Source organism: Hakea prostrata, chromosome 9 (assembly GCF_041222555.1).
Source record: "Hakea prostrata isolate BN-2017 chromosome 9, UWA_Hpros_2, whole genome shotgun sequence".
NCBI lineage: Eukaryota > Viridiplantae > Streptophyta > Magnoliopsida > Proteales > Proteaceae > Hakea > Hakea prostrata.
The window spans coordinates 25,095,276-25,111,173 of record NC_142608.1 but is presented as its reverse complement, the minus strand read 5'-3'; the positions used below and the strand labels follow the sequence as shown (position 1 = coordinate 25,111,173).

The 15,898-nt window shown below is 38.4% G+C and overlaps 1 protein-coding gene across 3 annotated transcripts in view; it reads left to right on the top strand.

The window, feature by feature from the left end:
• Positions 1-1,022: 1,022 nt before the first annotated feature.
• Positions 1,023-15,898, top strand: part of IQD9 (IQ-domain 9) — a 30,414-nt gene continuing 15,538 nt past the window's right edge. The window contains exons 1-3 of one of the 3 annotated variants that reach the window (XM_089168956.1): positions 1,023-1,317; positions 3,081-3,201; positions 4,405-4,572. In XM_089168956.1, coding sequence (XP_089025082.1) covers positions 3,127-3,201; positions 4,405-4,572 — 243 coding nt within the window. In that variant the 5' untranslated portion in view covers positions 1,023-1,317; positions 3,081-3,126. The other 2 variants (XM_089168958.1, XM_089168957.1) reach the window with 2 other exon arrangements.

The following is a 15,898-nucleotide window of genomic DNA, read 5'->3' as shown; positions in this document are numbered from 1 at the left end:
TATATATAAAGATAGGAATTCCGCCGGTAGGAGTTGAACACATGACCTCTACACTGAGAAGCAGGTTCCTAACCGAGAACTTGAAATTTACTACCTTTAGGAAAGAAAGAGATAGATCTAGAGCATACATAGGGTGTGGACCCCACTTTTAATATGTGAGATGTACGAATTCGAAGCCGGCGCCCTCGCCCCATATATGGTAGAGATTATCCCATTCCTCCCTCAGAGTAGCAGATCCGAACTTTGGGCATTGATCCCAACTACCCATGAGATTGATATGGGTCCGACACTTTAGAGGTGAGACACGAAATTGATCCTCACACTAGTTTAATTTTTGGGTGAAAGCGCACGAACTTGTCTAATTGATCCTTGCACTTGCTACCTTACCTCAAGGCAATGTAGTGAACCCTCTTTTCTCAAATTGTTTAGTTTTATTACAACTCAAGTCAAACTTTAATTAAATTTTAAGCTTAGGGCACAGGAGGTGTATCTGGATAGGAGCCTTATATTTTTTAATTGGTTGGGTGGTTTCATCGGTTGAATATAGAATTATCCATCTACTCGTCATAAATCATTTCAAATCATTACCCCTTATTCTATTCTTTTCTTTATTCTCATAAAAATTAATCTGGACAGTTCATATAAAATTTAAAAGGATTATGCACTGCAGTCTGCAGTTTGAAGTTTCTATAAGCTGGCGCAGATGAACCTGAGATATGTGTACAACTATTTTTAGCATTCGATTGGCACCTTGACCACGTGTCAGCCTCTGAGGTAACCCTTATAGATTCTATTTTATTTTTTTCGTAGAAGCCCTAAGTATGGTCAGCTCCTTATTTTTGTTTAATGAGTAAGGAATCTGTACAAATGACTCCAAATGAAAACCTGGGGGAATATACAATAGGAGAGACGTCAATGTCAAATTTGTCATTAGTTGGTTTTCCCGTCGCTATAGTCTTTCTTTATTGTTTAGGAGTAATAAAGATCTGCCAACAGCTTCAAATGAGTTGTGGCGTCGGTTGAGACTTCAAATCTTTCTATTGATTGATATACATAAACCCAAGAAAAATTATTACGCATTTTTATGATTTTTTTACAATTTCTTTTGTTCTTCTTCTACGACTTTTTAATTAAAGCTTGGAAATGGGCCACTCTAATCCATATCCATCATTTTTGCAGTTTCTCTTCTCTCAAATCTCAAGCTTTTCTTCTTCTTTACTACTACTTCCACTAACTTTCTTCTCCAAAATCAATACTAACCCACCTTCCCAAAACACCTCTCTGATCCTCCTTCAACCATGTGCAGCTTCTTATCTGGTATAGCATCCTTACCCGCTTGTACTTTTTGTTTCTGCTCTTTCTAGTTTTGTCTCTGTGTAGAAACTCTCCGAGGTTCATTTGTTAAGGGGATCTAGGCTCAAGCAGCGGTTAGTTATGTGCGGAGATATATCAGTGATCTATCTTTTCAATTTCACGAATTGGGTATTTCTTAGTTGTAATGGGTTTAGTGTTACCTGAACTTTTTAAGAAATCTTCTCTGGTAATACGCATTTGCGTAGTTTTTTATTGAGCTTTCCTATCTCATCCTGCAGTGCAGGAATTTCAAATTGAATATAGTTTCAGAGAGATGTTGAGCAATTATTCCATGGATTCAGAGTTTTGAGCTATGAACTATGAGATTGAATCGATACTGTTTCTTTTCAAGCTATGGCTGGATGCTGAATCCGAATCATTGTCTGGATTCAGAGTTCTGGGCCTTTTCCTTTTTTTTTTTGCTGAGTTAATTGATCCCAGTTTTTCATCCATTGATAATACTGATCATCCTTAACAACGAATGTGTAGGGTTATTGCCTAGTTTACTCATTGGAATAAGTAATTCTGTTGTTGGACAAAAAATAGAGTAGCTAACATCTGTGGAAACAATCTGGCGAGAAGATCAAAATTTAACATTTACCCTTTCTTTGGTTTCTGTGAGACTGGATTCAGATGCAACTGCATCCTGCAAATATTGGGAAGCAAAGAAATTGAATCCATACTCCATTAAAGTCATCAAATGTTGTAAATATAAAAGCACCATCAGCTTCAGTTAATGTAGTCCTTTGTATTTTCCAGCGGTTTTTTACTCTTAAGCTTTGAAGTTAAGTTGATTAGCTGAAAGATTCTGGTTCTCTCTCATGAAGTTCGTTGCTGTGATGCATGTACATTATAGTCATGTGAATCTGTTTACTATGTCCATCTCAAAACCAACTTAATTGCCAGCCAGACTACTTACTGTTCCTCTGTCCCCTTTCTCTTTGTAGAATACAGTGGAGTTACAATCTGGTCATCCTTGTTGCTAATGGTGCCATATAACACGTTCAAGGATCCATGAATGGTTTATAACCCATTGTTTATCTTGCATTCCTGATGATTTTTTCCCCTTTGTCTTGCATTCCTGATATTTTTTTTTTCCTTCCTTTCTTTCTAAATCTATGAAGTTACTAGGGGGAGCATTTTCTAAGTGCCATGGATAAGCTGCTATTCTCTATCATCCATGCAACTTTAACCTGACCGCTACACTAGTTATGTTGTAGACAGTCTCACTTCCCCGCTGTTGATACAATCTCGTTTCATGCATTACTTGTGAAGCTTTAAGATTTTATTGCCTGCACATGAATTCCAGGGTGTTGCTTTTCTGTTGCACCAACAGAATATTGCCTGTATTTTCTCAGCAATATATTTATTTTAAGAGATAATTTTGTGTTTTATTCTCATCTCAACAACATGAAAAATCATTCACCTATCAATCAATTGAAGTTCACATTTGATATATATGGGTGGGAAAACATCTCGTTCTGCTGTGTTATTGTCTCTCCACTGCACCCTCCCCAATGCTAATGCCGGGGGTGGGGGTCCGAGGTGGGGAGTGAGAGAGAAAGAAAATCAATTTGCTGTTACTCACAGTGCTTGTTGTAGTTTTGTGTTGCAGCCATCAATTTTTGAATTCTATTTTTTCTAAATATTTAATATTTTAATTTCTTTCTCACTGGGACGTTTGATTCTTCTTCAAGAAATTTAATTCCTAATTTCTTTTCTTTCAGGTATTTGTTAGTAGATTACATATAGTCCCAAACATCTTGGTGAATAATGGGTTCTGGAGACTGGTTTAAGACCATAATTAGTGGAAAAAAAGGGAAGGAGGAGAAACCCAAACAACTAAAGGTAGAAATGCTTATTTCATTTTCTTTCTTCGCAGGTTTATGTTCTTTTTTCTTTTTTGTGTTTGTGCATTCGGGGGGCAGGGGTTGGAGGAATGGGGATTGGAAATTTTAATGTGCATTCAACACCCATAATATTTTCACCCCCCCCCCCCGCCAAAAAAAAAAAATAAAAAATTAACCTGCCCTATTTGAGTTTGACAATTAGGAATGTGCATGTTTTCTCATGCCATTCTGTTTCTTGTTGAATCCATCTTATACATAGGTATCTCTGTATTCTCTTTCTTCTTTTTGTTGCATATGTTATTAAGTACCAAAAGTAAATTTAGTCATCTGAAAATTAAGACACCTTATATTACATGAATTGATATATGTCCCTCTTTTAAATCCTATAGGCTTAAATGGGCGTTTCTTATAGATATAACGATATTCTTTATTAAAAGTGGGAGCTGATGTTCATACTTGTTAGATAGATGACTTAGTTTATAGTGGTTGGGCTTGGGCTACTTCAGAAGATCTGGGCTATGCGGTTATTGAAGTATTCCAGTTCTTTTCATAATGAGACAAGCTAAATAGGTATTGTAGAGAGACTTCTATTTATATGAGAAACTCAAGATATTTTGCATCTTTTTGTTCCCTTGTTTCAACTTTTCCCTAAAAGGATGTAGCAATGTGATGTTTTTTAAAATTACTCTGATGAAGCTTATTCTCTTTGGCTGTTTTGATGCGACAATGAATATGAGAAGTGAATAAATTTTATGTTTGTCCATATAACAAAAATCAAAACACCTCCAGTTTCCTGTTTTGGGCGCCGATGAACTGATCTAGGCTGCAGAATTGGTGGACCCCTGACTTTAAGTAGTCATGCCCATCCCTCGCAAAGAAATAAGGAATTGATCAGCAAATATCACTTGTGTAAGAAACTTGTTTGGGGGAAAAGCTGGCATACTATTAGGAAATAGGGAGCATTGGATGTATTCAGAATGTTACTCATGCAAGAGGTGGCTCACCTCTAGAGTGGGGAAAGTTTGGAGTAAGGATGTCTTTTTGTTGTAAAAGACGAATCTGACAGATTATTGTCTTTTTTGATGACAAAAGATTATTGTTTTTTATTATGGCAAAAGGTCCTGCCTAGTTCCCCTCTAATCTCATGTGCTTGAGTTCTTTTGATCGCTTTCTAATATGTGCATGCACTCTGTGGAGATAGGGAACCACACCTAAAAGAAAATCAAATGGATTCAAGTGGGGACGTCGTTCTCATAAAGAATCTTCTAGTAAATTCTCGAATGGCGATGGTGGAGATCCTGCTGTACTTGGTATGCCAGTTGAGGATGTTGCGGCTACACGAATTCAAACTGCGTTTCGGGCATACATGGTAGATATGAACTTAATGCAATGCATTCAGTACTATGATTCTCTTTTGGGTTTCTCTTATACCCCTTTCCTAATGTTCCTGAGATTCTTATTTGCATACTGCATCTCTGTTGGTAGCCTACTTCTAGAAGCTTTTCCATTTAAATATTTGTCAATGAGGGTTTAAAAATTAATTCAAAATAATGAACATGGTTGAGCTTAATTAATTCATGTCAATTAGTTACATCCCAAACAAACGTTTTAAATGGGAAAACAAAGATATATAATTTATATAGTTCCAAGGGTTATACTGAAAATGTTAAAAATGCGATTTGAAATAACTAGGGTAATTGTAAGCTGAGTTCTTTGTTGGGATTCAACTATGTGAAAAACCAAGGGAAAAGTCAATCCTAGTTGGTCTGACTAGAATGTGAGGCTCTGACCTGTTATACATAGAGCAAAAGGTAATTTTATCCCATGTCAAACCATCAAAATGTATTAAAAGACATCAAGAGTTCCTTCTCGGAAGCTTTTTATGTGGTAGTCATATCAAGCCTACTTCTCATGAATTGAACTTGTTTTCAAATACTATGGAAGATTTAAAATGGGCACTGCAAACACAATATGATTTTGTGTATTCCCTTTATGAATGCATGATACCTGGTAAGAAGATTCTACATATACTGCCCCATGTGGCAGGGATGGAGAAATATAAAATTTGTTGGACAGTATGGGGATGATTCTGCTTTCCAGTCAAAAGGATTATACATTTCGAACTAATAGAAAGTCGTGGTCGGAGGAAACAAGACTATTTGTCTGACGACTCTGAACCTGTTTATGCTGTCACAATTGGGAGATCTGTGCAGGTGGGTCTTCTGTCACCCCTGCAGCTCCATGCTCTTTTGTGAACACCAAAGAGCTTATATCACAAGACAAGGATCTTCAAGGCAGATGGTTGCTGGGATTTTCATTAATTCATTTCAGAAACTCAACAGTAGAGGACTTAACATCATACTAATAATAATAATAATTTCTTTTTTTTGGTTGCCAACCCCGGTTCCAAGGCTTTGCCTTGACTAATCCGGTGTTCGACCTGGGTTGCACACCTGGCTGTGGTGGGTGAGTCTCCCAATGGGGATTTTCTACTACCACATTATTTATATATATATATATATAAGCTCACTAAGAATCTCACATCACTTAATTAGTCCTCAATTAGGACCCCCACAACTTCCCACAAATTAGTAAGGTGGCTCTGTTATACTTTGATTTTCCTCTTGATTTTCCTCTTTTAATTAGGACTTGTAGTTGGCTGAATAAAGCCCTATTATTACCGTCACCTGGGAAGAGTAAAGTAGAACTTGAAAAATCAAATATTTGCTTACATTGATGATACTGCTGCTGCTGCTGCCTTCTTCTCTAGTGTGAGATCTCTTTATCTAGTGCTTAAAGTCTAGCATCATTAGCTCCCTAGCGTTTGAAGTCCAAGCCGTTGTTGGCACTGAATCAGTCAACTCCTTGTTGCTGGGAAGCCTGGGAGGTTTGTTTTTGGGATTGTTTAGACCAGTTGACTCTGATGGTGTGAAACCCAGGAGGGTAATCAAAGCATCCTCTTCAACGAGGTTGAAGAACACCATCAAGATTCAAGGTTCACATTCAAGTCTTCATCAGTTTCAACTGTTAACGAGCTGCTGCCCCCCCCCCCCCCCCCCAATTCTGTTCGTAACCTTTTCTGAAACCCATAGCTTCCCCCTTTGTTGTTTTCTTTGTGGAATCCCTAGTTCAATAAAGCCAATCCTCAGCCTAAATTCACCATTATAATCCATCTGAATTCAACCCACAGCCTCCAGATTTCGTCCCCCACATTTGATGCATGTTTCTGCTCAAGTCCATTAGAACCCTAGCACCCACATCTCTAATTTGATTTAAGTTTCAAAAACAAGCTGTTGTTTCAAAAACCTGCAACTACCTTGTAGAGGATCAGAAGCAAGGTATTCTTTTGTGAGGATTTTGCCTAGCCAAATTTAATCATTGAAACATGTTGATATTTTGATCAAAGCTTTCTTGGACCCTATGACAGTCTGGATTCAAATTGGTAGCAGATTTGTTAAAACTAACCTTTTATCCTTCAACCCTATTTCTACTAGGAATCCCCCATGACTCCAATGCAATTAACTCACCTGATTTGGTTATAACCGAGGTGCGGAATTTTTGGGGTTTTGGTCAAATTTCGCCCCCCAATTTTGGGGGGAATCTTAGGTAATTTTGGGTCAAAATTTGGTGTCTAGCCTAAGTTGCTTAACTACTATTATTATGATTGTACATTCCTAACTAGTAGGAGTAGATTAGGAAACATTCAAGAATGCAAGAAATATTCTACATTTCTACCATGATTCTCCATATCACCACCCTCATTACATCTTCAAACCTCATCCTTCCATATCTACCGAGATTCACCAATCACCATCCTCATCACATTATCCTTCCACAATCCTCCAATCACCACCCTCATCGCATAATTACCCTCCCAATTCACCTTTCCTATCTTGTACCATTTTGTAATATTGTGTAAATCATTGTGATTGTACATTCCTAATTAGTAGGAGTAGATTAGGAAACATTCAAGAATGCAAGAAAATAGGAGAGAGAAACTCCGGAAAAGCTTGAATAATTGCGTCAAAATTCATTATAAAGGGCGATATTTCACCGAATTTATGGCAGTAAAATAATAATCGGTGATATATCGCTGATTTCTCGCTGATTTTTCGGCAACATTTTGCAATTCTCATTTCGGTCTCCATTTTGTTTTGCTACCTCTATGAACCGGTGAAATATCGCAATGTTTCGGCAATATTTCGCCGATATTTCTTTCGATGGTTTTAACTTTCAGGCTTTTTGCATATATTCTCATCCTCATTAGCGGGACATATCCCCATCATTAACCCTTACCTAACCCTTGAGTGGATCCCACACCTAACTTGGGCTACTTGAATTTGTTGGTTATTACAAATCCTGTTAATTGACCCCTAGTAGTTCTCTTTTAATCTTAGGGCTACACCAACTTAGGTTTGGTTGGAAGATAACTCCTTCAACACAAATCAGATCTAAATAATCTTGGGTTTGTTCGAAAGTTAATGTTGTTCTCTACCCAAAAAAAGATTCACAATTGAATAAAATCATTAACCTATCAAACTTAGGGAACAAGATCAATTCTCTAATCTAAGAATGGAATAAACCATGTGTGAGATTAGATGTACCATGACGATGACCAATTTTAACTACATTATCAACCAACTATATATTTGATTATCTTTGTAACTTCCAATTGCTTTCTTGTTGAATTCTGTTGTCTTGTAGTTCTATGTGATTTTTCATGAGTTGCAATTGACTGGTATTGATTTTTTTGGCTTGATGGAACTTAGCATTGATTTCTAGAGATTTGATGTGGCTTAATGATGTTAGCCTGAACTAGAAGAGATCAACTAGTGGCCAGTAAACTAGAACCTTGTATGAGCCAGTCAAGTTCGAAAGGTTAGAATAAGGTGTGGGCCCCACTTGAAAGTTATGGGTAGGTCAAAGTTAGGGTTTTTGGGTATGATTATGACCATTAGATAATGGGGACATGCGGATATTTAACAGTTTTGTTGGGTGGATGCCAAGTAATTGAAAAATTATGAAAAATAAAAAGCTAGGATTTTGATGGTGGAATGGGCAGCAGTGTGGATCAACTGTTGCTGGTAATTTGAGAATGCTGCGAATTGGTTACAGAAGGATTCTAATGGTAAAATTGGCTTGTGAAAGTGTTAAGAGTAGGTTTGGGTTTGGAGAAAATGAAAATTGAAAAGGGGGATGCTATGGGATGGGCTATTAGAGAACTAGGAGAGGAACTTGGGGTTGGGCATCAATACTTGGAGGTAGTTAGAAATGCTTAATGATTCAACTAGAGGAACAGTAGGGATTGGTAGATAAGAGATAAGAGATAAGAGAAGAAGAAGAAGAAGAAGAAGAAGAAGAAGAAGAAGAAGAAGAAGAAGAAGAAGAAGGAGAAGAAGAAGAAGAGAAAAGAGATTGAGTGGGAAATCGTGTGATGAACTAAATGTGCTCATACACCTATTTGATTCTTTCAGTATAACATTTTGAGGAGTTATAGAAGACCTCTCCCTAAGGTAGTAAAAGTTAAATGAAAGTAAAACAGAAAAATACAATTTAACATGACATAAGGACATGTGATAGATATACCGCTAATGCATTGTTGGGTTGACCCACCTTAGGTCCAGCCACATGATGAGGAGTCCATTTGGAATGTGAGCCCACTTTCTAGAAAAGTGGTTGTGAAAAAATGTTTCTTTTTGGAAACATGTGAGTGGAAGCTTTTAGAATTCTCTTTCTAGTTTTGAGAGAGCTTTCACTTTATTTTGGAGAGACTTTTGGGAGAAGCCATTAACAAGGGTTTTGAAGCTCTTCTGGAGAAAAAGTGCAGTAAATTTCAGCAAGTACTCTTCACCTCCTTATTGGTAATTTTTAGGCCATTTTTTTGCAATTTTTCACGCTTTTCTTGTTGCCAACGGCTTGGAGGTCAAATCTAAGCTATTGGAAGTTGTATTTGGGAATTCTAGAGGTGAGAAAGAACCATTGTTTTGGTTGTAGAGAGATGTTCTTGCTTATTTTTCCAAGAGCTTGTTCTCTCCTTTGATGATGGTGATATCCTCAAGCTTGGTTGAAAGCTTGGGAAGTTGTGATACTTCATAATCCCATTATTCGCTACAATGGAAGTTTTTTTGTGGTTGGTAGGCCTTGTGGTTTTTCCCTTCACATTGAAGGTTTTCCACATTAAAAATTGCCCAGTGTTCTTGTGGTTGTGCTCTGCTTGCTTTTATTTCTTTGCTTCCATATTGTCATTTCTTGGCAGATTGTCTTTGATTTGCACATAGAGATGGGAACTGTTTACTGTTTAGTTCCCAATACGTGGTATCAAATCATGGGCTGGAGCAACAAGAGAGATCCAAGTGAAAAATGGGGCTAGTTTGTCTCCATTGTAAGAAACCTGGGCACTTGAAGAAAAAGTGCAGGAAGCTCAAACAAAAAGAAGAAAAAGGTGTTGGTGAAAGCATGGTGCAAATTTCGGTCAAAACTTAGGTTTCAACCAGGCAAAAACCGAAATCTCTAGTTGACCGAAATTTAAAATTTTGACCCTAAGTTTCGGGTCTTATATGACTTCCATTTCATATGATTTCTTGCCTCTTACCAATTTAAAGCATAATAAACACAATGAAACTAGTATTTTGCCCCAAAAAAATCATTGGAAAATTATCATTCAAGTATGCTAACAAATGACTGGTTCCGACGAGTACAAACTGTATTGCATACAGACATAGAATCATCAACACACATTAATTGTTTGATAGAGGATTACATATACAACAAGTCTACAAAATACATGACCAACTAGATCAAGTGATTGTGTCTCACATATATTACGTTTAAGCCCATATATCATGTATACATATGTATTTCTTCAAAATACATAATTTAGAAAATAGTTTTTAAAATCAGAAAAAAAAAAAAAATAGTAGCAATAATAAAAAAAAATAAGTTTAACAACAGACAATCATAGATCATAGTCTTAGACTTGACATATATTAATTTCAAAGCAATACAAGATCAATTAAGACAAAAATAAAAAAATGGAAAGTTTGGAACTGTTGGGTATAGTTGTTGTGGCTTAAGAGGTGTTTGAAGGCAAATGAATTGTGGAAATTAGGTGAAAATGGAATAAAAATCGACAAGAACCAAGGGAAAACAGCTTGGAGTGTCGAAACCTGTGAAATTTCGGTCGAAACCTATGACTTTGACAAAATCTTGAAGGTTTCGTTTCGATTTCCAAAATGCAGTGATTTCCAAAATTTATTCTATGGGTCAAAGTAAAGAATAGCAAGAAACCTCTGGAGGATTCAAAGGACTTAAAGGACTTTTCCTCACTTCTTCATTTAGCAAACTGCTTATACTTGGCCCATAGTAACAACTCCATCAAGTCTTTTGAATAAAGAAGATCTTCTGCTAGACCATTATTAATGACACATGGGGGCTATTGATTGGGGAATGGTTGGGCAGGAGTGCAATTCTGATTAAGGGAAGAGGAGAGGAGGTAACAGGGGCTATCAGAGAATTCAATGAAGTGTTTGGCTGTCAGGCTTCTATCGGAGTGGGAGGACTTGCACCCATTGTTGATCTTTCAATTTTCAGCATTATCAATTGGTTTCCAAATTCCAATCAAATCCTAGTTAATTTGATCAATCCTGAAGCTCAGCGACAGCATTTCCATAGCTTGGATATTTGGGTTCCTAACAAGTGGCAATAGAACCTGTTTAATCCTTGGGGTATGGTCAAATCTAGAATGGAGAGTAGAGTGGAAAATTTGGAGAGAATCGAAAAGGGCGTGACTGAACAATTGTCCAATTGGGACTCAAAGATGGATTGCTTGATTCAAAACGTAGGGAAATATGAATAGAGGCTTGAAGCCTTGGGACAAATTCATGGGCGAAATGACGGCATTCATGAGCACGCAATTTTGTGGGAAGGCCTTCTAAACCAAGGAACCCCAGTTGTTGACACCATTTCATGATTGTCCACAGGCATTACAAATCAATGGGGATGGATCTTTGTCTGGAACACTACCAGGTGTTATGCAAATGCAAGGTACTAATGAGACGAATGTGCAACAGGAACAGTTGTATCACCGTCTCGACAGACCAATTTTTTATGGAGATCATCCGGTGGGCTAGGTTGCCAGAACTTAGCGCTACTTCGTGATCAACGCGATCGCAACCTTGGTGTGTTTCGAACGCGCTGCTCTAGGCTGGATGCAATACTGAGAGATGAGGAAATTGCTTGAGACATGGGGACTGTTATAGGGTGAATGACTCAATGTTTTGGCCATGCCCAATTGAAGAGCCCTCAAGAGGAACTTGTTTCTGCAGTTAGGGTTAGTTACAGATTACAGGGAGAAATTTAAGGCTTTAACAGCAGCCATGGGTCAGGTTGACGTAGCATGGTTGAAGGGGGTCTTCCTTGCACGATTATCTGTTGAAATCCAAGCTGAAATTCAGTTATTTACACCCCACAATTTGGACCATATGATGAACTTAGCCCAGTTTATTGAGTCAAAGAACTGGGTTAACCAAATCTTATATCCAACAACCCAAATATTTGGGTAATGGGACTAGCGCAGGAAATAATATACCAGGCCCATGGAACCCACTCATGGCATTGGAACCAGAGCCCACAAGAAACCTTTAATGGCCAATCCTCCGCCATCCCTAACACGATTATCTGTTGAAATCCAAGCTGAAATTCAGTTATTTACACCCCACAATTTGGACCATATGATGAACTTAGCCCAGTTTATTGAGTCAAAGAACTGGGTTAACCAAATCTTGTATCCAACAACCCAAATATTTGGGTAATGGGACTAGCGCAGGAAATAATATACCAGGCCCATGGAACCCACTCATGGCATTGGAACCAGAGCCCACAAGAAACCTTTAATGGCCAATCATCCGCCATCCCTAACCCTTCCTGCAATAATAGAGGCGTGACACCATCCCTTGCAGCCAAGCTTTGCAGCGAATGAGGGACAGCAGTGCTGGAGTTCACCCATTAAGGGCCTAATCTATGCAGAATGGCTAGCTAAACCCATCATGGGCCTTTGCTTTTATTGTGACGAAAAGTACCATCGCAACCACCCAAATATAGGCACAAGCAGTTGCAGGTTGTGCTATTGCAGGAAGACAACCATGAGGAGGACAACAGTGAGAGCCTTGGACCTGATTTACAGGAGGCACTTGGAGGGGACATTTTATTGAACTCTCACACCATTCGGCTGTAGGGATTGGCTCACTTGAAACCTTCAAAATCAGAGGCGAGATGCAAGGTGTCGAAGTCGTGGTTCTCCGTGACAATGGAGCAACGCATAACCTTTTGCTCAGGAGCTAGTTCAGAGGCTGAAGCTCACCATGCAGAAAAAGGGATTTAGGTATTATTTGTGAACGGACAATAGGTGTGGGATGAGGGAGTGTGCCAAGACCATGTTTGAAGCTTTGGAAGGAATCACTGTAGTTGAAGATTTCTTCCCGTTTTGATTAGGTAATGTTGATGTCATCCTGGGTGTGGCGTGGCTCGCTACTGAAAGCTACAGACCATGAGCTTCAACATGCAAGGTGAAACTGTGAAATTAAAAAGGGATCCAATGCTGCTACGACTTGAACCATAGTTAGAGGTGTTCTAAAAGCTATCAAAGCTAGGGGAGATGAGTATTGGTTACAAGCATTAAAAACCAACATGACAAAAGAAACAACAGTGGCAGCAAATCAATTAGAACCACTTTTGGAGGAGTACCAACATGGTTCAAGATCTCTCTCTCTCTCTCAATCTTGGTCGAGATATGGTCTTTTTTGGGGCCAACTTGATGGCCCATCTCGGTGGGTTTTAGGTCCAGGTTGGGCTCAAACTTGGTAATTAGCCTAATTTAGGCCTTTTTAACACATTGATGGCCTTGATTTGTGAGAAAACAACCTTAAGTATGAGTTTTAAGTCTACCCTAAGTGTGAAATCAAAATGTTGTAGAATTGGGAAATGCAAGGTTATACAACATGTAATATAGAATTTTCAAGGCATATAAATGAAAAACAAGTTTATCAAATACATCAAATAACTTGAATGTCGTCAAAATTCCATCCATATGAGTATCACAATCTTGACTCTTGAACATAGAAAAATAAAATTATACAGCCATTAGAAGTTCCATATAAGTCATAACCATGGTGGGAGATCTTGCCACTTAAAAAAACTGAGATCTTAATCGAGATGGCAAGATCTCGGTTGAGAATACAAGTTTTCTAGCATAAATTCGGTGGCCCATCTTGGTGCGTTTTAGGGCCCCGATTGGGTTGAAACTTGGTGTTTAGCCTATTTAAGGCCTTTGAACACACTGGTGGCAAAATAACCCTAATTATGTCTTTCCTATGTGTAAAACCAAAATGCTGTGAAATGCAAGGTTAGACAACATGTAATGTAGAGATATCAAGTAATTCAAGTTATCAACTATCAAGTATCAAATACATTACACATCAAACTATCAAAGAATTTAAATGTCTTCAAAATTTTACAACCATAAGAACTTTTAGACTTTTAGGAAGTCATAAATCATAATCCATTAGTTCACAATCACAAGTGTACAAGAGTAACAAGAGTAACAAGAGTACAAGACTACAAGACAACAAGAGTATCACTTTGCATTCTGCATCAATTGATTCTGAACGGTGGCCACATATGACTCCCAAGTCAACTCATCACTGTAGTATGTCACATATTGGCTTATGTGGAATCGATATGTCTCCATGTTAGATTACTGGAGGAATAGCACTTTGGGGTAACCGTCAATCGTGGGTGGGTGAAAGAGCCATTGCTACTCTTGCTGTTCGTGTTGCTGTTGAATATATGGTAGGGGTTTCTAAACTAGTCAGTCAACAGCTCACCTTCACTCCCATATGTGTACTCTCCGGTGCAGGGGTCTTAAGGAATAGCATGATCTCCATAAGAAGAATACCTAATGTAATCTGTACCTTGATGACTCCAACTGGCCAAACTTTGCTATTGTGAACCACTATGACCATGATCTAGGCTTATGCTTCCCATGTTCAATTAAAGATCCTGCATGCTCACATCATCATTCGTTTGCCCTTGGTTTGATCTGCTCTACCTACTCCTAGTATAAGTTCGGGAGATAGGGGAACTGTGGTTTGCATGTGTTGGATGACTCGGACCTGGTGGAGGTGACTCCCTTTGTTGACCCTTACTTCCACCAACCTAACTGTCTCCATGACTTGATGGCTGACTTGGGCCACTTGGCCCTTCGGTATCATTGGCATCATCTGAACTCCCATTACTAGACATCACCGTAGTTGTTTCAAGTCGACTAGGTGGCTCCACAAATGATACACTTGGTCCTACTGATGCTACTACAACAGCCTGACCCTTAGCAGCAATGGTAGGATCCGGCTGCCCTCTTGGCCCATCTAGCATTGGGCCACCTCGATCCTTAACCACTGATATATAACATCATCTTCCTCATTCTCTGTGGAGGGCTCGTGGAATATATCAGTCAACTCAATCGGTTCCCGATCTTCATCATCTTTATCATCTTGTATGTGCCTTACTCTCAATCTCATGTTGTAATGCACATACACTAAGTCCTCGAGCCTCTTACTCCCCATTTTGTTCCATACCATACTATGGATGAGCGAGAAGGTGCTCCAGTTCCTCTCGCAACCAGAGGATGAGCAAGTCTGTGAGAGTACTTTAATTGCTATGTCCCTGAGATTTGGCGAAGTAGTTCCATATAACACCCACCAGTCAGCTGCATAACCAAATCTAAGAATGCATTAGGCAAGTAAATCGTAATACTTATATAACTTATCAGTTTTCACTTCTAGAGTTATAGACTTATAGTAATGGACTATTTACCAGGATCATTTTTTTGCCTAGTTGCAACCGTAGAAGGCTTTCCAAAACTCCCAAAGGCATCCTTGAACTCCTTGATTTGTACACCAATTGTTCAATTATTATACTTTTATTATTGTATTTGCACTAATGCAAAAAATTGAAGAAACAATTGAATAAGTTCTCACCTCTCCATTAATTGTCCCCTGCATGATGGGATTTGCCACAAGCTTCTCCAGCACGTCTTGCACCGCATTCATCAACCTTACATTAAGCCCCCCCATATCATTCTTGTAATGGTACTTTGAGTTGAGGTAGTAAGCTTGTATTGTGAAAATAAAAAATTTGGTCAGTGATTTGATTGTTTATTTGTTTATAAATTATAAATTATAAGTTATAACTTATAACAAATTAACAATGTAAATTAAAGTATACAACAAAAACTTAAAAGACTTAAAAGTGACTCACCAACCAAGTGCAAAGGATGCATCAAATGCATCTCCCATCTATCATCAATGATCCTCTCGTAGGATTTGAAGGAGCCAAGGGCAGCAGCTCTAACCAACTCTTTCATTTGCTGGAGGGTAGCATATATGTGGGGGCATTGTGGGCTTCTTCTCTGAATCCACCATCCTTAAAACAAACACAATAGGCTCTAAAATGCCCACTGTCCTATTCAGCTGCCTCCAAAAGGAATCATCAACAATGGTTTGTTGGACTACTACTGCATCAGGATGGCTAGATCCATGATAATTAAACAACTCCTCATATGCAAACATGTGCCGTAGACCCACCACTTTCTTTTGGAAGCTTTTTAGAGCTACATAGTTGGTGGCAAATCTAGTCAATCC